The sequence below is a fragment of the Rutidosis leptorrhynchoides genome, chromosome 1 (assembly GCF_046630445.1).
Source record: "Rutidosis leptorrhynchoides isolate AG116_Rl617_1_P2 chromosome 1, CSIRO_AGI_Rlap_v1, whole genome shotgun sequence".
Taxonomy (NCBI): domain Eukaryota; kingdom Viridiplantae; phylum Streptophyta; class Magnoliopsida; order Asterales; family Asteraceae; genus Rutidosis; species Rutidosis leptorrhynchoides.
In genome coordinates, this window is record NC_092333.1 from 431,688,497 (window position 1) to 431,714,242 (window position 25,746).

Genomic DNA, 25,746 nt, shown 5'->3' on the forward strand with positions numbered 1-25,746 from the left:
AGTTCACCAACGACGATGTGAACAACGCCAAATAGCTACACCCGGAGGGTTAGCTACAACACAACAATACATTAATATATAACATTATAAACGAACAAGGTTAACACCTTAACCCAATACCGAGAACCAAATACCACAATGAAGATTGGCCGAACTACACGAGCCTTAGTAATCCGAAACCACACGAGATTACTATCTTCACAACATCGAGGTTGGCCGAACTACACGAGCCTTAGTAATCCGAAACTACACGAGATTACTACCTCAATAAGATGACCGAACTACACGAGTCACCATGAATCCGAACTACACGAGATTCATTTTGATAAGATGACCGAACTACACGAGTCACCATGAATCCGAACTACACGAGATTCATTTCTCCAACTCAAAACCCTTCGCCATTGGGGTTATATCATCCACATCACAATCACGTGTGATAGTGTACACACAAAACGTGTACCTCGCCAAATATGGTCAACCAAAACGCACAACCGTGCCAATTGGATCTAAACGCAAGTCTATCAAATCCACCTCTATGTGAAGTGAGCTCTATAACCGAGAACCACTTCACCCGACCCGCACCCATCCTACACATACATATGCACATAGGATATTATCACTCACCTTGAAGTCTTGAAGAATGCTTCCAAGTAATCCGCAACTCGCCAATGGAAAGTACCTATTCCATTATCACAATTACAACAATACACTTAGAGTGGATTTACAAATCAACCCAATTCGTCACTTAGTGCAATTTCGACCCAAATGCACTTCCAAGCACAAACCGTGCCCAAAACTAACCAATAATCACTAACACAAGTGAGAATGGTCCTAATACGCCAATTAAACCCGAACTCAAGTGTTAAACACGCGTCATACCCATTTTGACACCAAAACCCTAATTTTGACCCATAAAGGTCAAAATCTCATTCTTTACAAGTTTTGACACCAAAACACATTTAACTCGGTTTTATACTTCAACTTAATCCATTTTAAGTTTATAAACCTCATTAAATCGCCAATTGGGTCATAATCACCACCAAACCCTAATTTGACCCAAAGTCAAAGTTAGTCAACAAAATAACCTTAAATGGGTTTCAATACTTCCATAATCACTAACTTAAGTGATTAAACCCAATTTCAAGCTCTCAACATGGCCAATTAGTTCACCAACCCACAATCCACCAACCATTAACAATAAACCCGATTACTAGCATCACAAAACCCATTTCATCATCTAAAAGGGTTTTACAACAAACTAACTCAAAACCCTAATTTGAATAACAAATCCAATAAATGAAATTCGGAGTTTGAGCTTACCAATACTATCACCGCGTAGCCAAGAACGAGAGGAACAACTTTAGAACTCGAGCTTTTGATCCAAACGGCCTCCTTCTTTTCCAAAACCCCAAATCTCTCTCTAGAATCTCTCTCTCTCTCTCTCTAGATAGTTGGGAGTGATGGATGGATGTGAAAATGATCCAAAACTGATCCAAACCAGCTAATATGGCTCACAAATCTGGCCCTAAGTGAAATTACCCAATTGCCCTTCATTTAAAACAATTAAAAAGAAGAAGAGGGCTGTCTGCGCGATCTGGCGCGGCGCGCCCCAGACCCGCGCGGCGCGCAAGTAGCCAGTTTCAGATTCTTTTACCTTTTTAATTACATAACAATATTCAACGAAGCCCGTTCTCGAATGTCATAAGTACACAAGTATACAAGATAAATATTCGGGTCTTACAACCCGTCCATATTACTATAAACGCAGTACGTTATTCATTGGTCCCATAGCGATGTATTTGACCTCTATATGATACGTTTTAGAAAATATTGCATTCGTTTCATAAAAAGCACACCATTATTTTACATAATACGAGTTTCAAACATATGGGCGATTATTTACAAAATAATCCCCGTGATACATCGATTTTCAAATGTTACAAAGGTGACATAACAGTCGAATATAATACATGACCAAAGTTTTATTGAATGCAACTCTCTTTTAAACAAAAGCATGAGACTCCATGCAAAGCTTGCTCAGATAATGCGACAGCGGAAGACTTTCTTAAGGACCTGAGAATAAACATGCTTAAACAGTCAACACAAAGGTTGGTGAGATATATAGGTTCAAAGCTAGCATCGATATAAATATAGACCACAAGATTTCATAGTTACAAATATTTCAATAAAGATATTCTATAAGTTGTTGAGCGCTTCGGTAACCATACTTAACCATTAATGTGGCATATTCCCTTTATTATGAAATCTCCCTACACTGTACCAAGTGTAGTAAAATCGAAGTACTATGCAACCGTTTACGATACTAGAGCGACTAGCCCGGTTGGGGTTGTCAAACCCGATAGATCTATCAATAGGATTCGCGCTTACATGTTCTTACAACATGTAAATATTAGTTACCAAGCTATTAGGGAAGATATGCAAGGTGGTACAACTCAACGTAGAATATATTTTAAGTACTTGTGTCCATGGCGTAAAACATAAAATGCATGTATTCTCATCCCAAAATATTTGTAGAGTTTAAAAATGGGACTATATACTCACGGTAGTAAAAGTATATTAATAATAAGTTTTCAACTTATCAAAAATATGGCCGTCGTCCTTGGATTCACGAACCTATAATAATAATAATGATTCAGATAATAATACGACATATGAAGAAAAAGAAAAAAAACAAGTTCATAGAATACTTATATAATAATTTTTAACATTTTATGTTGGTAGTCCAAAATAGTTCGAAAAGTCCATTAATCGGTATATATATATAATCTTAGAATTACCCCACGGCGTATTGTGTACATATTGTCTTGCATCAATCCAGAGACGTATTGTATACTTATTGTCTTATAATTAAATAAGATGTATTGTGTACGTATTGTCTTAAGATTTATCAAAACGTATTGTGCACGTATTGTCATGGAACGTACCAAGATTATTATATATATACAATCTCGGAATTAACCAAGATTATAATATTTTGTTATAATAATGATAACATGTACAAATATATATAGGATATAGGAAAAGTTAACAAGGATATTTAATTATCATATTTTCAAGTTAAATATATGTATATATACACATATATATAATTAATACAAGTTATGACGTTCGTGAATCGTAGGAATAAAAGGGTGGTCAACTGCTTATATAAAATTCTTTCCGGAGGTTCAAGACTTATTAAAATTCATTGCTTATCATGTTGAAATTATTAAATCATATAAATAGTATAATCAAGTAGTCGGAAAAATCTGGGTCATCACAGTACCTACCCGTTAAAGAAATTTCGTCCTGAAATTTGAAGTAGTGCCTATTTAATGGGCGGTGTTTGTAAACAGATGTGGATACTTCTATTTTATCTGGTCCTCTCTTTCCCAAGTGAACTCGAGACCTCTTCGAGCATTCCAACGAACCCTAACTATAGGTATGTTGCTTTGCTTGAGCTGTTTGACTTCACGGTCCATGATTTCGACATGCTCTTCTATAAAATGCAGTTTCTCGTCGATTTGGATTTCTTCAAGAGGAACAGTGAGGTCTTCTTTTGCAAGGCATTTCCTTAGGTTCGAGACGTGAAAGGTATTGTGTACTCCAACAAGTTATTGTGGTAGCTTAAGTCGATAAGCCACCGGTCCAATATGTTCGATGATCTTGAATGGTCCTACGTATCTTGGGTTCAATTTACCCCTCTTACCAAAGTGTATCACACCTTTCCAAGGTGACACCTTTAACATAACCATGTCATCAACCTGAAATTCTAACGGCTTCCTTCGAACATCAGCATAGCTCTTTTGACGACTTTGGGCGGTCTTCAATCTCTCCTTGATTTGCACAATCTTATCAGTAGTCTCCTGTATGATCTCGGGACCAGTTAGTTGTCTGTCACCTACTTCGTTTCAACAGATAGGGGATCTACACTTTCTTCCATAAAGTGCTTCGAATGGTTCAGCATTAATACTCGTATGATAACTGTTGTTATACGAGAATTCTGCCAATGGTAAATATTTATCCCATTCGTTTCCGAAATCGATCACACATGCTCTAAGCATGTATTCAAGAGTCTGAATGGTCCTTTCACTTTGCCCATCGATCTGAGGATGATATGCAGTGCTCATATTTAGACGAGTCCCTAGAGCTTCATGTAGTGATTGCCAAAACCTTAACGTAAACCGACTGTCGCGATCGGATATAATGGAGATAGGTACTCCATGTCTTGAAACAACTTCCTTCATGTATAATCGTACCAATTTCTCCATCTTATCCATTTCCTTCATAGGTAGGAAATGTGCAGATTTGGTGAGACGATCGACAATTACCCAAATGGTGTCGTAACCCCATGCAGTCTTTGGTAGCTTCGTGATGAAATCCATAGTAATACATTCCCATTTCTATTCCGGGATTTCTGGTTATTGAAGCAAACCTGACGGTTTTTGATGTTCCGCCTTGACTTTGGAGCAAGTCAAACATTCTCCGATGTACGTTGCAATATCAACTTTCAAATTTGGCCACCAAAAGTGTGCTTTAAGATCTTGATACATCTTTCCAGCTCTGGGATGTATCGAGTATCTCGTCTTATGTGCCTCATCCAAAACCAATTTTCTTAACCCTTTAAACTTCGGTACCCAAATGCGTCCAGCGAAGTATCGGGTTCCGTCCTCTCGTGTAACAAGCTGTTTATCTAACCCTTTAAGCATCTCATTTCCAAAGTTTTCTTCAGAAAGAGCTCCTTGTTGAGCCTCCTTAATTTGGGTAGTGAGGTTCATACGAATCTTCATATTCATTGCTCGTACTCGAATCGGCTCTCTTTCCTTCCTGCTTAAAGCATCTGCTACTACATTTGCTTTCCTGGGATGATATCGAATTTCACAATCATAGTCGTTTATCAGCTCGACCCACCTACGTTGCCTCATGTTCAGTTGTTTTTGGTTGAAGATATGTTGAAGGCTTTTATGATCGGTATACACAGTACATTTAACCCCGTACAAGTAGTGTCTCCAAATCTTTAATGCAAACACCACTGCTCCCAATTCTAGATCATGAGTCGTATAATTCTGTTCATGAATCTTCAGTTGTCGGGATGCATATGCAATAACCTTCTTTCATTGCATGAGGACACAACCAAAACCTTGTCGCGAAGCGTCACAATAAATTACAATATCATCGTTCCCTTCAGGTAATGATAGAATAGGCGATGTAGTCAACTTCTTCTTCAATAATTGAAATGCGGCTTCCTGCTCAGAAGTCCATTCATACTTCTTCCCTTTGTGTGTTAATGTTGTTAATGGTTTGGCTATCCGAGAAAAATCTTTAATAAACCTTCTGTAATAGCCAGCAAGACCCAAAAATTGGCGTATTTGCATTGGAGTCTTTGGGGTCTCCCACTTTTCAATGGCTTCAATCTTGGCTGGATCAACCTGAATTCCTTTACTGCTGACAATGTGACCAAGGAACTGTACTTCCTTCAGCCAAAAGGCGCACTTGGAAAACTTTACGTATAACTGTTCTTTCTTTAACAGTTCAAGCACCAACCTTAAATGTTGTTCATGTTCTGCTTCATTCTTAGAATAAATAAGAATGTCATCAATAAAGACAATAACAAACTTATCCAAATACGGACTGCATACCCGATTCATGAGTTCCATGAATACAGCTGGTGCATTTGTCAGCCCGAACGGCATGACTAAAAATTCATAATGACCGTAGCGTATCCAAAATGCGGTTTTCGGAATATCTTCTTCTTTGACACGCAACTGATGATAACCCGATCTTAGATCAATTTTGGAGTAAACACGTGATCCTTGCAGCTGATCAAATAAGTCATCAATTCTCGGTAATGGGTACCGATTCTTGATAGTTAACTTGTTTAATTTGCGATAATCTATACACATTCGAAAGGATCCATATTTCTTCTTGACGAATAAAATCGGAGCTCCCCACGGTGAAGTGCTCGGTCGAATGAATCCACGGTCCAGTAATTCTTGTAACTGGCTTTGTAACTCTTTCATCTCAGACGGTGCAAGTCTGTATGGAGCACGAGCCACTGGTGAAGCTCCTGGTACTAGATCTGTTTGAAATTCTACAGATCTAAATGGAGGTAATCCCGGAAACTCTTCCGGAAAGACTTCAGGAAAATCTCTTGCCACAGGCACGTCATTGATGCTCTTCTCTTTTTCTTTCGTTTCGACTTTATTAACATGTGGTAGGATAGCATAGCACCCTTTCTTCAAGCACTTTTGGACTTTCAAGCAGCTAATGAGTTTTAGCTTTGAGTTACCCTTCTCTCCATAAATCATTACTTCCGTTTTATCCTTATGGGGAATGCGAATTGCCTTCTTGGCACACACAACTTCAGCTCCTATTTTGGACATCCAGTCCATGCCGATTATTACATCAAAACTTCCTAATTCTACGGGTATCAAATCAATTTTAAACGTTTCTTCGGCTAAATTTATTTTACAATCACGGCAAATTTTATCGGCTTTAATTAGTTTATCGTTAGCTAACTCAATCATGTACTTAGCATCTAGAGGTAATGATGAACAATTCAATTTAGCGTAAAAGTCTCTACACATGTAACTTCTATCGGCACCAGTATCAAATATAATAGATGCAGTTAAGTCATTAATGGTAAACGTACCCGTAACAAGCTCCGGGTCTTCACACGCCTCTCTAGCATTAATAACAAATGCTCTTCCCCGTGCAGGTCCATTATTCTTCTCTGGATTCGGGCACTGGCTCTTAATATGACCCTGTTTCCCACACCCGTAACAAGTAACAGTAGCCAAGGCAGTTCTATTTGCTGGCAGGAGTCTTGGTGCCATTTGTATTTGTAACGAGAACCCAACAATCTTCAGCAAGATGACCCCTTCGATTACATTTGTTGCACACCACATTACAGAAACCAGTGTGATGTTTGTGGCATCTGTTACATAAGGGATTTCGTCCTTTGTAACCTGAACTTGAACCACTACCCGTACCTTGCATGGTTTCCTGTTTCTTGAGAGATTGTTGTTGGTGACCTCGATCACGGTTTTAATCCCACTTTCTTTTGTTATCCGATACCTTGGCATCGGTATTTGATGCGTTCTTATCCAGGATGATCTGATCCATTAGCTCGTTTGCCATGGTTATAGCTTCATGAATTGTCTTGGGTTTGGATGCTGTAACATTGGCCTTGATGTTTTTTTGGCAGACCATCATTGTACAATTCAATCTTTCGCTCTTCCGTTGGTACCAATTCAGGACATAACAAGGCTAATTCCATGAATCGCCTGTTATAGTTGGTAAGTTCAGTTCCAACAACTTTCAGATTTCATAACTCGGCTTCCATTTTTCTAACCTCGTTCCTTGGGCAGTATTCATTGATTAGCATATTTTTCAACTCCTTCCAAGGAGTATCATATACTTCATCGCCCCCTACAGCTTTTACATAGTTTTTCCACCATGTAAGTGCACCATCCTGTAATGTGCATGAAGCATACTTTGTCCTATCCCCTTCCGCACAACCACTGATTTTAAATACGGACTCGAGCTTTTCGAACCATCGGGTTAAACCTACTGGTCCTTCTGTTCCGCTGAATGATGAAGGTTTGCAACCTTGAAATGCTTTATATGTGCATCCAACATGAGGGTTGGTGTTATTTGCTGATGCTCTTGCCACTTCGACCCAAAGCATACGGTCGTTTACGCGTTGGTTGATAAGCTCCTCAATTTCTTGTTCCGTCATTCGGTTTAATCGAGCCATGTTTCTTCAATAAACATATAAGATAATTAATCACATAGAATATTATAGATGTAGTGAGTAATTAATGGTACATCATGACATATTAATAATATGAACCAATTATTATAAAAGAATTTTCTTCTTATTAGCATTTTATAATTATTTCTAGGGTATTACCTACCCATTAAAGTTCATACTTAATAGCTTAGTACAAAAATTAACTACAACAATCTAGATAATATTCTATTATGAAAAATTTAAAGTAAAATCACATAATTATTTCACGCCTATACATGATATAGCAATACAATACCAGTATTTCACATAGGTATATTTTACATAATACATATGTAGGATAAAATAAAGCACACTACATAATATTATACATGGCGTGAAATGTTATCATAGCAGGAGGTGATTCAAAAACGACGGGGCCTTTTAGTTGTTGGTGAATCAATTTGTTTAGGTGGAATGAGGGATAGACGCATAGTCTATTTTGTTGTTGGTCGTGGGTTGGAGGTACTTGGTATCTTGGTGGGATTATCAGGGAGATTTATATGGTAAGGGTGATTTGGTGGTAAAAGGTGTCGGTTCTCAAGCCCTACTACAATAGGAAGTTTAACATCCCTTGTTGCGTTATTCCAATCTTGTTTAGAAATTTCTTTGACTTCCTCCTCCGCCTCCGGATCGTTTTCAGGTTCTTTCACTTCTGGTTCTTCTGGAATTTGTGAATCTTCCCAAAATGCATCCCACTCTAGGTCATCATCGTCATCAGTTATATAGATGATTGATACATCTTTCTTCGAGTCATCGTGGTTATCAGATAAGTCAATGATTGGTACTTTTGCTGGAGATTCCTCTTCGGAGTCGCTGAATGTGATAATGAGATTGGTGCTAGAAGTAGACATCTATCACACATTAACTACCACATTAGAAATATATCACATAATATTTATATGTTATAATATTCAATTTTCGACCAAAAATGATAAGCGATGGTTTTCAAAAACAAGTTTGGTCAAAGTCCAGACTCACTAATGCATCCTAACAAATACCGGTCAGACACACTAATGCAATTTCTGGTTCGCTAAGACCTCTGCTCTGATGCCAACTGAAACGACCCATCCATATTACTATAAATGCAGTACGTTATTCATTGGACCCATAGCGAGGTATTTGGCCTCTATATGATACGTTTTAGAAAATATTGTATTCGTTTCATAAAAAGCACACCATTATTATACATAATACGAGTTTCAAACATATGGGCGATTATTTACAAAATAATCCCCGTGATACATCGATTTTCGAATATTACAAAGGTGACATAACAGTCGAATATAATACATGACCAAAGTTTTATTGAATGCAACCCTCTTTTAAACAAAAGCGTGAGACTCCATGCAAAGCTTGCTCAGATAATGCGACAGCGGAAGACTTTCTTAAGGACCTGAGAATAAACATGCTTAAACAGTCAACACAAAGGTTGGTGAGCGCAAGATTTCATAGTTACAAATATTTCAATAAAGATATTCTATAAGTTATTGAGCACTTCGGTAACCATACTTAACCATTAATGTGGCATATTCCCTTTATTACGAAATCTCCCTACACTGTACCAAGTGTAGTAAAAACGAAGTACTATGCAACCGTTTACGATACTAGAGCGACTAGCCCGGTTGGGGTTGTCAAACCCGATAGATCTATCAATAAGATTCGCGCTTACATGTTCTTTCAACATGTAAATATTAGTTACCAAGCTATTAGGGAAGATATGCAAGGTGGTACAACATAAAATATTTTAAGTACTTGTGTCCATGGCGTAAAACATAAAATGCATGTATTCTCATCCCAAAATATTTGTAGAGTTTAAAAATGGGACTATATACTCACGGTAGTAAAAGTATATTAATAATAAGTTTTTAACTTATTAAAAATATGGCCGTCGTCCTTGGATTCACGAACCTATAATAATAATAATGATTTAGATAACAATACGACATATGAAAAAAAAACAAAAAAAAAAACAAGTTCATAGAATACTTATATAATAATTTTTAACATTTTATGTTGGTAGTCCAAAATAGTTCGAAAAGTCCATTAATCGGTGTGTATATATATATATATATATATATATATATATATATATATATATATATATATATATATATATATATATATATATATATATATATATATATATATATATATATATATATATATATAATCTTAGAATTACCCCACGGCATATTGTGTACGTATTGTCTTGCATTAATCCAGAGACGTATTGTATACTTATTGTCTTAGAATTAACTAAGATGTATTGTGTACGTATTGTCTTAGGATTTATCAAAACGTATTGTGCACGTATTGTCATGGAACGTACCAAGATTATTATATATATAAAATCTCGGAATTAACCAAGATTATAATATTTTGTTATACTAATGATAACATGTACAAATATATATAGGATATAGGAAAAGTTAACAAGTATATGGTTAATATAGTTTTTATAATATAAATTTCGTCCATACAACGTTAATTTTAGCAGATTTTGTTTTGCTCGCCAAATATTCATTACAACTCCGTTTAAAGTGAATCAAATTGCTATGGATTCTTTAAGAAGTAAATCTTACAAAACCAATTCGAAAAGTTCATCCCAAGTAGTAATTTTTATAGCTTTACCCTCTTTTTGTGTTGGAGGACAGATTTGGAAAAATCCCGGCATCCACCCAATATATGATTTTTGATAAAATACTTCCACTTTGTCTAAAATCATGAAAAAAATACTGGAAGTCTTATTTACATATATTAACATATTTCCAAATTCTTAGCCTTGAAATCAAAGTCTAAGATAGGTTTTTAATTCCCAACCCAAAACAGCCCGATTTTTACCGAATGGAGATTAAAGGATATATGTTAAGTTTCAAGGTGTTCTTCATATGTACAAGTTATAAGTTCTTATATTAACTTAATATAACATCATAATACATATAAATAAGTGTTATTAGAGTTAAGTTAGAAAGATTAAATTAGTTTTTCAAACAAGTTTAGAATCAACTAAACTATGTTCTAGTTTATAAACTCTTATATAGATAGCTATAAACATATGAATTGAACAAGAGTTGAAGTAGAGTTTTTACCTCAAGTTTAGAATGTAAAGTTGCTAGAAAGAAGTAGTAGAATAAAACTTGAGAGAGTTCATGCAAGTGTGTGTAAAAATGAGTTAGAAATGGTGCTTATTTATAGGCTTAAAAATTTGGTTTTTAGTGAAAATATCTAAGATAAGTTAAAATGTATTAAGTCATGGATGACATATTAAATTGATTAGGTCATGGATGACATATTACACAAATAATTGCAGATTTCTATTGATATATACCAATAGCAAATACTTCTAGAAGCTGTGTATAATACGGGTAAAAAATACCGTATGAATGCGAGTAGAATTCTTGAGGAAATAATACGAGTATAGCTATCCTTTATATGTATTGGTATATTATAAAGTGTATTCAATACTTGTAAGGATGTATTTACACTCATAATACATTGTATGTAAATACATTTTAATTTAAGTTAATTACGTCATTTAAATAGTAACATATATATTGTTCAAAAATTCTTTAAATTAGTAGTATGAAAAAATATATATAATACTTTGTTAATATACTTAATAAGATATTTAATTATCATATTTTCAAGTTAAATATATGTATATATACACATATATATAATTAATACAAGTTATGACGTTCGTGAATCGTAGGAATAAAAGGGTGGTCAACTGCTTATATAGAATTCTTTTCGAAGGTTCAAGACTTATTAAAATTCATTGCTTATCATGTCGAAATTATTAAATCATATAAATAGTATAATCAAGTAGTCGGAAAAATCCGGGTCATCACATGCAGGGATATGTGGAAGGCAAGTTAATGATGAAGAATAAGTTGAGCGTTATAGGGGATGTGAAGAAAGTCATGACTGAGAATCAAATCAAAAAGTTTTAAGAAACGTGTTTTGGTACATGGTTAGATCTTGAATACATTAGTAATGATCACGGGCTTGTACATTGCATGCTCCAACGGAAGAGTGTGCAGCCGGAAAGGTTAGATGATGATAAGTACACCGATGAGCATCAGGACCTATGGTTTCGTTTTTAGCACAATTATTCAATTAGATTTGGTCATCGTGAATTTTGTCTTGTGATGGGTTTTTTGTTTAGTAGCCGGACGGACATGGCACATTACATCCCGAAGAATTATGACGTCAATATGATCACAGTCGTATTAGTGACGATGATGTGGTGCGACTAGCAATTATCTTGATTGTAGAGAGAGGTTTTATGGGTAAACAAGGGATCCATGTTGTGAATAAAAAGTTTTTATGGTTAGTCGAAGATTTATCGCGTGTTAATGAGTACCCATGGGGGTCTCGTATTTGGGAGCCAACTTACGATGCGGTTAGTAAATGGTTTGTTATTCATGAAAGCCAATTAGAGAGTGGAAAGGCGTACACTTTGGCAGGATTTATGTGGGCATTCAAGGTAAATGGTTGAATATTTAGGTCATATTTATTGTTTATTATTTATTATTTATTATTTAATGATAATATTTATTTGTAGATTTGGATTCTCGAGGCTTACCGTCGTACCATTAAACCATTTGCTACAAAGACTAACAAGAATGGAGTACCGAGGGCTCTTTTTTGGAAGCGTTCATCTGCCGAGTCAATATGGAATCTCTAAATACCTTAAACTCCTAGATATTCAGGTTAGCTACATTTTAATAATGTTAGCTTATCCTAAAATGTTGCATAGTTTATCTGTTATCTCTTTACAGAAAGGTTCTGGTATGGGCGCAAGGTAGGCCTTGCGTCCTTGCGTATGGTTTTTGTTTGGACTCAAGGTTTAGTTTGCGACCTTGCGTATGCTTTGTTTCTTGACGCAAGTATGTTTTTGCGACCTTGCGTCCATTTGGGAACGAGTCGTAAGCTTTAGTTTGTGTCTTTGCGTACTCTATTCTGCTTATACTCTTATTATTGTAGGATGATTATCCCAAGAAAAAGAGACCTTTACGTGGTCTGCATCCAACTGATACAGAAAAGAGTTGCCAATGGTGGATTCAGAGTGAAGTGTACTTTAGATTCGAGGATGAGGTCCAAGATGATCCAGTTGATCCAGTTGTTGATGGGTCTGAGCAGACACCTCACAAGCATTCAACAGAAAATCCAGAGGGCCCTCCCGATGTACAAAATTTAAATCGTATGGTAGAGTTGTTGACAAAGTGGATGGACAAAAAAGAAAAGAGTTGCTTGATTGTAAAAAACTTGTTATGCAACACGAAAAACTTTTATCGCAACAACAACAATATCAATATCAGGTATATATATTTATGAGTATTTAAATGTAAGATGTAATTGAATTGAATATTTATGTTTTTTAATTTTAATGTTTTTAGATGATGATACGTGTCTCGATCGATCTTTGTCTGACACTGAAATCGAAAGGCCTTCTCCAATGCACATTCGACGTGGAATCAGATAAAGAAGGCCCACTGGTGTATTAAGTTCCACATTCACAACACATAGGTACAGAAAACCCATTGAGAAGGTATATTTTAGCCAATTAATTACTAGTATGTTACATTATTGCATAAAATAATGTTATATTTCTGTGACTGTTGTGGATGTAAGACATACCTTGCGTCCTTGCGTATCGCAAGGTAGTTCTTGTATCCTGGCATCCTTGACACGCAAGGTCATATTTGCGTCCTTGCGTATTCGTGTCGCAAGGTTTGATTTGCGTCCTTGTTCATGTCTGTTTACTAAGCAACTTTTTTATTACTCAGTTGTTAAAAGATTTTGTTAAGAAGGTTGAAAGCATGAATGTTGTACACCTAGATAATGAAGAAGATCAAGGTCAACAACAAAACAATGATGATGTGTTACCTATGGAAATAGATGCAGCAGCAGAAGTGGGTACTGGATTTTACCTGGCGCAAACAACAATTTGCGTCCTTGCGTCCCTTGTTTTCAGGTGCAATGCCCGTTTTGCATCCTTGCGTCTAGAAGGTGAAACCTACACAAGATCATGTTTGCATCCTTGCGTCTCCTTGGTTTAACCTTTTATTATGCTAATCTGTTGAATTATTGTAGGTGAGAGTTGATAAGCCTCCTGTTAAAGTTTCAAAGAGAAAAAGAAAGGAACAAGACTGGGCTAGTGAGGAAGAAATATGGGGGATGATTGACAGGTTTGTAAATGATCAAGGAACTCTCCAACCACCGCGACCTAATGCCTGGAGAGATGGTAGAAAGCATGCAGGCCTAACAAAAGATCTAAAGACAATGATTGAGAGTAAGTAAGAGACGCGCTGCATGTTCATCTTTCAAAATGACCAATTCATTTACATAAACGAAGACTTTTGGATTCGATTACTGGGATTAGGACATTCTGGTTATTTGTATAACTTGGTAAGTTTGTTATTGTTTTGTTAATTAAGAATTTTTTACAATTTATTTTATATTATAGTATTATTAGGGTTACCCTGTATATTAAATTGTTATATTATTTTATAGCACATTGATGGTTGGGCTACATTTCTTTTGAGATATCGTCAGAGATTTCTCCCCCGAGCCAGCCAAATGTATTCCACTCCTGAGTTTCCAGCAGCGGTGCTTAAAGCAAGTTCTCGATGGACTATTATGCCAATGGGATTCCTGAATCAGCTTGAGAAGTTCAAGACTTATTTTGACAATACTCAGAAGGAGGACGGCAAAGAGGAGGAACCTAATACATCCGTAGAGGGAATCATTGGCCATAATCCTTCAGATTACATGTACTTAATTGGACTTGGAGACGGCAGTGATGACCTATATCCATCTTAGGTTGACTGTGATCAGGTAAACACAACTTATTTATACATTGTTTTGTAATCAGGAGCAGACGCAAGGCCTCTCTTGCGAACTTGCGTCTTTGTAATCCGTCCTTACATCTCGTTGTCTATTGGTCGCAAGGTCAGTCTTGCATCCTTACGTATGGTGTTTGTGTTCACAAGGTTAATCTTGCGTTCTTGCGTATGTTGTTTTTTTTTGTCTGTCTTATTAACTGTCTGTGTGTTTCAGGTCTTGATCCCAGTACATTTTAGTGAACACGGACACTTCATGCTGCTTCAGTTTAGAAGAAATGAAGGTTTTTGTGTACACTTTACCTGGATGTGTCAGTACACAACAACTTGACGAAGTTTTCAAAAATTTGGGTGACAACTTGCCGGTGTACTTGAAGGCGATTGACTATTTTAACAAGATGCAAGACTCCCAAATTGTCAAATACTATGAAAACAAAGAGAGTGTGGAGTTGATGATTGAAAATGGTCCCATTGTGCCAATGCAGAGTGGTGGTCACGATGATTGTGGGGTTTGGGTGTGCATACATATGGAGATGATTGTTTATGGATGGGAGGAGAATGATAACCTTGGAGATGCTCAAAAGGCTGCAGAGCAGTACATAAAAAGAATGGCAAGGACGTTCTTCCGTGCACGTTTTGATACACAAGAACTGCTGCCACCAACTCCACCATCAAAACCAAAGATTCAGGTTGATTGATACATTGTAGCTAACAGTTTTAATCTTTATGTAAATGCAATTGTATGGTGTAAATAGGGAAATTGTTTACTGACTGGTTTTTTGATATAACACATAAGGACCCAAGTGATTTTCTTGCGTACGCAAGCTACATCTTGTGTCCTTGCGTGTGGTGTAAATAGAGAAATTGTTTTGCTGACAGGTTTTTTTTATATAACCCGCAAGGACGCAAGTGATTTGCTTGCGTAAGCAAGCTACATCTTGCGTCCTTGCGTGTGGTATAAATAGGGAACTAGTTACTTAAAAGCAACAACGCAAGTGATTTTCGCAATACCTTGCGTCCTTGCGTGTGTGCATTTTTGGCTATTTGCGTCCTTGCTTGCGTCCTTGCGTGTTGTATAAATTCAAAAACCCACAATTTATTATGACAAATACAACAATTTATTACGACAAACGAAATCCCACAATACACATAATATAAAATAAACATAAACTTGCGATAGTGGGTTACTAATTATCACTCCCTAAATTGCACGTTCCATAAAACTGAGACTGATAAACATTAAACGCTTCAGCAGGTGTGACTTTCTCCTTACCCTTCTTCGATTCCGAGGCCGATGTTTTTATTACCCTTTTAGAAGTTGATTCACCTGTTTGGTCATAAGAAGCTCTGCACGTATCCCTACCATGACCTGGTTCTTTGCAACGAGTACAAGTTCTTACGGTTTTTTTTGTATCTTCACCCTTCGACGGAATACGTTTTGTACCTTTAGGGTGTCGAGGAGCTCTTTTCTCTTTAATGGGAGGGTTTACAATTTGTAAAATGACGGGCGACGGATACGACCATTCAGACTGATGGGGCAAAGGAAGGATGTGTTCCAAATACGTATTTATATAAGTTTGAGTTGTGAACCAATGTGATATAAATTGAGTAACATCCTCCACTCTAAAAAGTCGTGCTGCTGCAATAACATGTCCGCAAGGTATCCCTGATAACTGCCACTGCCCACATGAACAAACTTTATCGTCTAGATTAACCATTCCATTTTTTCTACCATCGCGCACTTCTATTGGATTGTTTGTCGATGGAATTTCTTTCCATCTTCTATATTTTCTCGTCCTCTTGGCTAGTTTACGTTCATCATATGGGGTAACTGTTGAAATAATACTAACCGATTAGTTGCGATGTTTGAAATACCAATCTTGTACCGAAGCGTAAAAAAACTCAAATAACATGCAAACAGGTAGTTTTCGAGCATGTTTGGATAGTGCGTTAACAGACTCTACACTGTTACTAGTAAGGTATGAATACCTAACATGTTCAGCTCTACTTCTGGACCATTTGTGGAAACCAACTTGTTTTAAATAATTGTAAGACGCTTTCAATCTTCTTCGAAATACACTGTTGGTCCCTTGATTAACAACAGGAGTATTGTAGGGGGGGTGAATACAATTTCTTTTGATTAACTAACCAATTAAACACAGTTTAGTATTCAAGCATGTAATTTAAATAGAGTCAAAGGTAATATTCAACTGTTATTCTTTACTGATTAAATCACAAAGAATTACAACTATCCTTGGCAGAATGATAGTTGGTTGATACAGATTTACCTAAGTATAGCTATGAGGATAGACTTAAAGCTATTACACGTTTTGGACTCTAAATAACAAAACCCACACCACTAGTTGTTACAATAGTGGATACAATAATTTATAGTAGTCCTATTAACCGTGTAATGGTTTTATTGTCTACTGGTACATAGGATGTCTGTACTTATAGGGACAACTGCATCAGAGAGCTTGCTCTCCTCTTTCCTCTTTGGTAGCTATTTACAGGAATACCCCAATTTGGTTTGGCACCATTATTCATTTAAACAAATAGAATGTTGTGTTCCCTAGGCGTTGATAAAGTATAACACATGTCTGCACATGCGTTAAACTTCTGCATTCCCATGTAGTCTTGTAAGGTCACTTGTCAACCGCCGACGCGTGTCCTTTCCTGTTCAACTTTGTCTTTGACTTCCGTTGAATAGTACAATTGATGTAGACCACTCGGTAAACCACCATGCTTGTAATGGAGCATGGCTGTCTTGTGTTGTATGCTGCTTACCAGGTTTACTGGTTCGTCTTATGCTGAGTCACTTGATATTCTTGAATTGCCGAGTACTCATCCTGTGCTGATTCAAATAATACACTCTACCTTGTGCTGGTAGACTATGCAGCATACTGAACACTTGACATAGCAATATTTGCTGTCTATACATAAACAAACTTGTGCTGGTTGCACATAACATTTTAGTGCGAATAAATTACAGTTTTGTCATAATTAAATCCTTAATTATTTTGAGGACTCAACATACACTAAGATGATCCTCAAAATCCGACGCACGGTAAGCTTTCACCATTTTTCAATAATGCCATTCAAAATATTTGAATTTGTTAGATTTAATTTTGATGTTTCCAAACAAATGACGTGCGCAAAAACAGTGAAACGCTTCGGGAAACACAGTTGAAACACCATATGCTATTGAAGTAGCACGATTAGAAATAAAAGTAACCTCTGAAATACGATCACTCATACCACAACTCATTAAATGATCGCTTAGATTGCCTAAAAACCATGACCAAACCTCGTTTATCTCGCCTTCACCAATTCCATAAGCCAATGGCAAAATTCCTTTATTGTCATCCAACGCAACGACAACTAAATTTGTCCCCGAGTACCCTGCTTTCAAATGCGCACCATCGACGATGATTACCGGGCGACAATGTTGAACAAATGATTGAACCTGTATGTTAAAAAAGGTCAAAAGTGTTCAATTATAATAAATTAAATTATAAGTTAATAAGTTAGATTATCGATACTTACAACTACGCCAAGGGAATAGTAACACATCAAAAAGCTATCTTCTTTATCGGTGACCAAATTACTTACGCTTCTCGGGTTGTGGATCCTAATGTTATATAGGTATAGGGGAAGCATTCGGAACGAGTCTTCAGCACTGCCACGAAGCATCTGTAATGTATGAAATTTGGCCCTCCATGCTTGATTGTAAGATATGCTGACACCGAACCGGTTGCCTATATCCGCACGTATATCGTTTGCGTTATATTCCTTGTTTGCAGACTTGAACGAATCCACAAGCATACTACCCAACACCTTTTTGGTTGAACGTTTATTGTTTCCCATAGTTAGTGTGCGTGAGCATGTGTGTACATTATGCAATTACTTTACCATAAAGTTTTCAGTGTTTCGTATTTTGTAAGCACTAATTTTTCATTCATAGTTTGGCAACACACATTTAGCGGTGCATCGACATTTGTCTGACTTTACAGGCTTAGTTTGGCAGTTTTCTTCAAGGCATTTTGTAAATAGAGTGTTTATGAACTAGGCCTTGTTCAAAAAAGTTTGACGAACTTTAATTAAATCTGATACCCTATACGTGGTTGGTGTTTGTGTCGTAAATTCAGGCTCTTGCTCTTGCTGACTCAAAAGAGGTGGCATAATCCAGAATAAATCTTGCTTTTCTTCTTCAAATTGATCTTCTTCATCTTCGTCTGAATCATTAGATGCGACAACAGATATCTCAAACGGGTGGTCTTCTTCTTTAATTTTACATACGTTTTCAACACCATAGTTAAACATATCAAACTCTTCAGTGTTTGGAGGTGGCATTTCAGGCTCTTCCACTTCTAATTTGTCAGTGTCTTGTGATTGGTGTGTTTCTGGGTTTGGTTGTGGTTGGAGTGTTTCTGGGTTTGGTTGTGGTTGGAGTGTTTCTGGGTTTTGTTATGGTTGGTGTGTTTCTGGGTTTCGTTGTGGTTGGTGTGTTTCCGGGTGTCCTTGTGGATGGTTTGAGGGTTGAAACTGGTTTGTTTATGGGTTTCGTTGTTGTAGATTCATTCGTACTCTCTCAACAACATAAATATCAATAGGAGCATTTACAATTGCATATTGTAAAAACTCTTGAAAGTCTTCATAATCATCCGTAATATAAAAAACATGGTTATTATATTATAAATGTATCTCATTGAAACATGTGCATTGGGTGGCATTTCTATCTTTTTAAGAACATTTATAATAATATTCTCCGATTCATTGGTTTTATAGGTGCAACAGGTAGTTTTAACCGAATTCTAAAACAATCTAGGGGTAAATACGTGGGGATGTTATTAATATACTCAAAAGAACCCCCACAACATATATGAACAACAAATTTATCTTCATTTACACAATTCATTAATACTTAAATTATTATAAAAATGATTAAAAATGTACCTTAAGCTGCCAATAATCTATGATATTTTTTTGAAATGAGTTGTTATGAAATGATGAATTAAAAGTTCCAGGGTCATTCTATATATACGATCAAAATTTTATCCATAAAAATCTAGAAAATATGATGAAATCTTATTATGAAAATCCTATCCTGATAAGATAAGGACGTAAGGTTACTTGCGTGCTTGCGTGTGTGTACGCAAGCTTCCTTGCGTCTTGCGAGGGCATTTTGTCAAAAAAAAAATTGGGGCTCCAGTGCAAGGGGTCGAATTTTTTTGGACATTTTGGTGATAAACCCATATATATATATATATATATATATATATATATATATATATATATATATATATATATATATATATATATATATATATATATATATTACATTTTGATCAAACTTAAAACAATACACTCATATGTGTATCACCATATGGCACATACCAAACCAAAGTTTCAATGGCCTAGCGGTATCCGAAGTGCCCTAACCTTGATGTCTTGGGTTTATTTCCTGCCGAGAACATTATTCGTGTAAAATTTTTTTTACAGTGTGTGAGTTTGCCGTTCTAAAAGAAATATGGCACATACCAATAATTTACTTTCTACTAACAAATGGCACACATGGTAGGTATGATGGTCTAGCAACAAAATATATTGGTGTTGGTGGTCAGATTGAAAAAAAAAAAAAAATAAAGAAAAAAAGAAAAAGATATGCATAAAAGGCCTTCGGCCCGATCAGAAAAACTGAGTACCAGGCCCAAGATTTGGATCTACGAATTAGTTAAAAGCCCAAATATATATGTAACAAACCTTACAACTTGTAATAATAATGTTCCCATATATTCCATATATGCTATATCTATATCTATATATCTATTATAACTTCATTGGGACCAAAATAATTGTTAGCCGTGAACACTAATATCATGGTTCATGTCTCTTGGAATCAAGTACACAACCATCAACACACACAAAAATTGTGGTTTTTTGCATTTTGGCTTGTAGCCCACGTGCATTCAATTTCGTCCACACCATTATTACTAATAACTTCAATATAAACACAATCTTTTCACCTATTTTGTTGAACTTTCAGCTTCCACTCATCAACAGGGTTAGTACTACTCTTTTAACTTAAATAACTTTTTAGTATATTAACTCCAAATTTAACTAATATTTTTATTGTTGTTAAGCAGAAGTTAAAAACATGGCCACTGCAACTGCATGGACTTATGCTTCAAGAACCTCAATTTCTAACAATGGAGTTGCAATATCTGCTAATAGAAAAGAAGTTAAACCAAGTGGAAAAATGCAGATGCAAATGGTGGTTCATGAAGGACTAAAACTCGTTTACAACGCGAAATTTATCGGTGGAAAAAAGATACGAAATGTGAGTTCAAGAAAAATGATAATATGTGGAACAGGAATGAATTTGATATTTGTTGGAGCAGAAGTTGGTCCATGGAGTAAAACTGGTGGACTTGGTGATGTTCTTGGTGGTCTTCCTCCTGCTATGGCGGTATGTTATGTTATATGGTATCAAATTTTTTTTTTTTTAAATAAAAAATTGGGCCATTTTAATACTCTGTATGAATTAGTCTTGTTAAATTCGTTGTTAATTAGGTTGATTTAACATAGTGTGTTGGATTTGTGTTATTGTTTAGGCAAACGGACATCGTGTAATGACAGTTTCCCCTCGTTATGATCAGTACAAAGATGCATGGGATACTGAAGTAGAACTTGAGGTATATCGCTTGTATGATCATTTGTTTGATTCAATTGAAGCCTGGTGCCAACGAAGCATGGCTTCAACGGCATCCCCTTCACCTTGTGTGTTAGGGCTGGGGGTTAAGTCATGGGTTCGAGCCTCGCTCTGCCCATCCTATTAATTAATCTGCCTGAAATATGAATATCCAGATTGACCCCAGGGGTTTTTTCTCGGATCCATTCAGGATTCAAACCCGGTCCGCCTGCCCCTCGGGATGGTTAAATGATCGGGTTCCTGTAATGCGATTCGGGTTTCCTCCCGAGTCCCGAACGCGTGTGTGTGCAAATGATAAGTGTCGTTGAAATAAATGGTACAGTGATGCAAAGCTTGCTGTTAAAAAAAAATGTGGAGCCTGATTTTGGGGAGTGCAAAGTGTGCAATTCAGGGCACAAAATGGCAAGGGACCAAACAATGTATAATGGTCCATTTATTTATAAGATTTTAAAAATATTACATTTTGATTAATGTTAATACTTATACTTATTAGTTTTTTTTAGAATTATTAAACTTATTTTTTATTTATGAAAAACTTTCGTATACAAAGAGCTTCTTTTTACTTATTGAACATGTCCCTTAAAATTAACTGTGTGTGTTATTATTATATATAAGTGTATCGAATTAGATGGTAGCCATAACGGCGGTTTCAATTAAGTATTCTTTCGAATAATCAATGTTCCTACACGTTTTTAATTTGATGTCCCTTTTGATATATATAGCTCAAGGCCGGAGATAAAACTGAAAAAGTAAGATTTTTCCACTGCTATAAGAGAGGTGTTGACAGAGTGTTTGTGGATCACCCGATATTTCTTGAGAAGGTACAAATGTCGTTTTATCATTTCTTCGCTTAAAACAATCTTTAACAAAATTTATTGAATTCAGGTTTGGGGAAAGACAGCTTCAAAAGTTTATGGACCAGTTGCTGGAATAGACTATCAGGACAATCAGCTTAGATTTAGTTTACTATGCCAGGTTAATTAACTATCTAATTAGTCTTTCCATGTTTAATCGTGTACTTAAAAATTAATGTCTTAATCGTCGTATAAAGTTTAAATGATGTCGATATCAGGCAGCTTTAGAGGCCCCAAGAGTGTTGAATCTCAACAGCAACAAATATTTTTCGGGGACATATGGTAAGATCCATATTTTATAAGCCTTGTTAAATTTGTAATAATTAGATTAGATGATAAATAAATAATAAATAATGATTAATTTCGTTTGGTGCAGGGGAAGATGTTGTGTTCATTGCTAACGATTGGCACACAGCGCTTCTTCCATGTTACTTGAAAAGTATGTATCAATCTAAAGGAATATATATGAGTGCTAAAGTAAGACGCGTTACTTGCTTTTATCTCAGATCGTTATAATGTTTTGTAAAGATATCGTTCGATTAATCAGTTTATATTTTTTAATGTAGGTTGCCTTTTGTATCCACAACATTGCATACCAAGGCAGATTTGCATTTGCAGACTTTTCACTCCTCAATCTTCCAGACGAATTCAAAAGTTCTTTTGATTTCATCGACGGGTAACCAATACACTGATATATAGATATATGTGCTGATATATATAGATATTTTCAGTTTTGTAACTGTTATAACCCTGCAGATATGAGAAACCGGTAAAAGGAAGGAAGATTAATTGGATGAAAGCAGGAATACTAGAATCAGACAAGATCTTAACCGTTAGCCCGTACTATGCTCAAGAACTCGTTTCTGCACCAGACAAAGGAGTTGAATTAGATAACATTCTTCGCATAACTTCGATTCAAGGAATCGTTAATGGGATGGATACGCAAGAATGGAATCCGATGACTGATAAATTTACTAGTGTCAAATTTGATTCCACAACTGTAAGTATTATGTATTGTTTGTTTCTCATTATGCAGACTTTATTAGGTCTCATGTCTACACGCCCGCAGATATTTTTACTACAAACTTTTACGCTGACCTTATTAGGTAGATATGATAATATATTCTTTGTCTGTAAGTATGCAAACTTAAAAAACTTTTCTCACTGCTGCAGACACAAAACAAACAGTCTTTGATATTCAGCCTACAGATATTCAAACCACATCTTCACTACAGACGCGGTTTACATATGTTAAGACAAAATCATCTTAAAAAGAAACAGCACCTTAATAGTTGCACACTTGCACACAAGAACTTTGGTAGTGCCTCAAAATCTTTTAAAAGCACAAATTAGCATTCTTGATATGAAATGTGATTATTTGATAATTTATAGGTAATGAGCGCAAAGCCGCTTATAAAAGAAGCCCTGCAAGCAGAAGTTGGATTACCAGTTGATAAGAGCATCCCGGTAATAGGATTTATCGGTAGGCTTGAAGAGCAGAAGGGATCAGATATACTCGCTGCAGCTATTCCTGAATTCATTGACGAAAATGTTCAGATAATAGTACTTGTGAGTTTACTACTTTCAGATATGATATATGTTTGTTAAATAGATTAAAAATTAACATGATTTGTTGTGTTAGGGAACTGGGAAAAAGGTGATGGAGAAGCAATTGGACGAGTTAGAAACAGAGTATCCGTTAAAGGCTAGAGGAGTAGCGAAATTTAACGTGAAGTTGGCTCATATGATTATAGCAGGAGCTGATTTTATAATCGTGCCTAGTAGATTCGAACCATGTGGTCTCATACAGTTGCAAGCAATGCCGTATGGATGTGTAAGCATTCGACTCGTTAACTTGTCATGTGTAGTAATTAGTAATCAACATGTTAATACATAAGTTCTTATATGTGTTAAAATTTGGAAAATTAGGTACCTATTGTTGCATCAACCGGTGGGTTAGTTGATACAGTTAAAGAAGGTTATACAGGATTTCAAATGGGCGCTTTTAACGTTGAGGTACCAAACATTACGAATGATTTATGGATGAGCAACTCGAGTATTAAGTTCTACTAACTATTGAAACATTTTGTCAGTGTGAAATGGTTGATCTAGTTGATGTAACTGCAATTGCAACGACTGTTAAAAGAGCGTTGAATGTTTATGGTACTCCGGCTTTTTCAGAGATGATACAAAACTGTATGGCTCAAGAACTTTCGTGGAAGGTTAGTACTTCAAATTACCGAAAATGAGATTGCAAGTTGAAAAAATGTATTTTTTTAAGTGTGTTTGTTTGTCGTGTTGCAATGTTTTTAGAAACCTGCGAAGAAATGGGAAGAGGCGCTTTTGAGTTTAGGGGTCGACGGTAGTGAGGCTGGGATCGAGGGTGAAGAGATTGCTCCCCTTGCTAAGGAAAACGTCGCGACCCCTTAAATAAGACGATAAATGTACCTTAATTTAACGTAATCTGTAGTAGTATATATGCATCATGCTAACCTAATAAAAGAACTAACCTTGATGACCAAATGGGAGTTTGGTTTGATCTCCATTGTTGTTTTGTAAGCGAGTTATATATAATAATGATCTTGTATATCTTCTTTGTATTTGTATTGTATGATAATTGTGTTTGTTTGGTTCATTTTTGTACTGTTAACAGAAGATGTATTTCATGCTACTCACATCTTTTGTACACCGTATTGTATGCACAGTTTAAACAGTTTGAATAATAACTAGTGTTCGAACCCTCGCTTCGCGCCGGGGGTTCGGTTTTCAATGTATTTTATTGCGTTTAGTTTGTAAAATTTTTTTGTGGCTAACGATGATGTCGTTAAAGCGCAACTGTAGTCGAACTAAAAGGTATAACCCGTGAAATATTTAAATGTTATTTAAAATTAACAATATATGTGCATCTCCGCGTTTCGCTATGGAGTTTTCGACTTTTAAAAATTTAACGGATAATTAACGTGTATGAAAATTACCCAAAATATTTAGCATGTTTTAAAAAGCGCTTATTTTGCGTATAGCTAGTGACATTGTGTTCCTAAAATTATTTCGAGCTTAACGATGGTGGCGAAAAAATTTAACTCGTTGCGAGTGCGAAGATATGGCCCGTTGAATATTTGGGTGGAGTTTGTTTAAGATTTTTTATGAAAATGGTTAACTGACACTTTACCCCCGTTTGGGGGGTGGATTTAATTTTTTGAATAAAGTGTGGGGGTGTTTGTGGTTGAATTTGAAAAAAAAAAAAATAATAAAAGGCAAAGTCGAAAATACCCATGAGTACTATTCATTTCCCCAATGTCTTTTAGAATATAGGTAAAAAAAAAGAAAGGCAAAAAGTCGAAAATACCCATGAGTACTATTCATTTCCCCAATGTCTTTTAGAATATAGGTATAATATAATAATATAATATAATATGACATTTAGAATGAGAGATGATTCTCACACACACTTTTTTGATCCTCACACACCTATTTTAACCTTTTACCCTTCTAATAATACTCAATTGGTGTGTGAGGATCAAAAAAGTGTGTGTG

At 35.9% G+C, this 25,746-nt stretch overlaps 1 protein-coding gene across 1 annotated transcript; it reads left to right on the forward strand.

The window, feature by feature from the left end:
* Positions 1-20,596: 20,596 nt before the first annotated feature.
* Positions 20,597-24,806, forward strand: LOC139872531 (granule-bound starch synthase 1, chloroplastic/amyloplastic). The gene is made up of 14 exons (XM_071860419.1): positions 20,597-20,710; positions 20,793-21,115; positions 21,261-21,341; positions 22,081-22,179; positions 22,244-22,333; positions 22,431-22,494; positions 22,589-22,689; positions 22,779-22,888; positions 22,969-23,212; positions 23,605-23,781; positions 23,855-24,046; positions 24,142-24,228; positions 24,306-24,434; positions 24,526-24,806. Exons 2-14 carry the CDS (start codon positions 20,804-20,806, stop codon positions 24,640-24,642), a joined length of 1,803 nt encoding a protein of 600 aa, XP_071716520.1. The 5' UTR covers positions 20,597-20,710; positions 20,793-20,803; the 3' UTR covers positions 24,643-24,806.
* The last annotated feature ends 940 nt before the right edge of the window (positions 24,807-25,746 follow it).

Excerpts from the sequence above, each read along its gene's own strand:
- LOC139872531 (XM_071860419.1), top strand. The coding sequence starts at position 20,804 with ATGGCCACTGCAACTGCATGGACTTATGCTTCAAGAACCTCAATTTCT. Across the intron at positions 23,782-23,854 it reads ATGTTCAGATAATAGTACTT|GGAACTGGGAAAAAGGTGAT; the intron begins GTGAGTTTACTA and ends TTGTTGTGTTAG. Across the intron at positions 24,229-24,305 it reads TGGGCGCTTTTAACGTTGAG|TGTGAAATGGTTGATCTAGT; the intron begins GTACCAAACATT and ends ACATTTTGTCAG.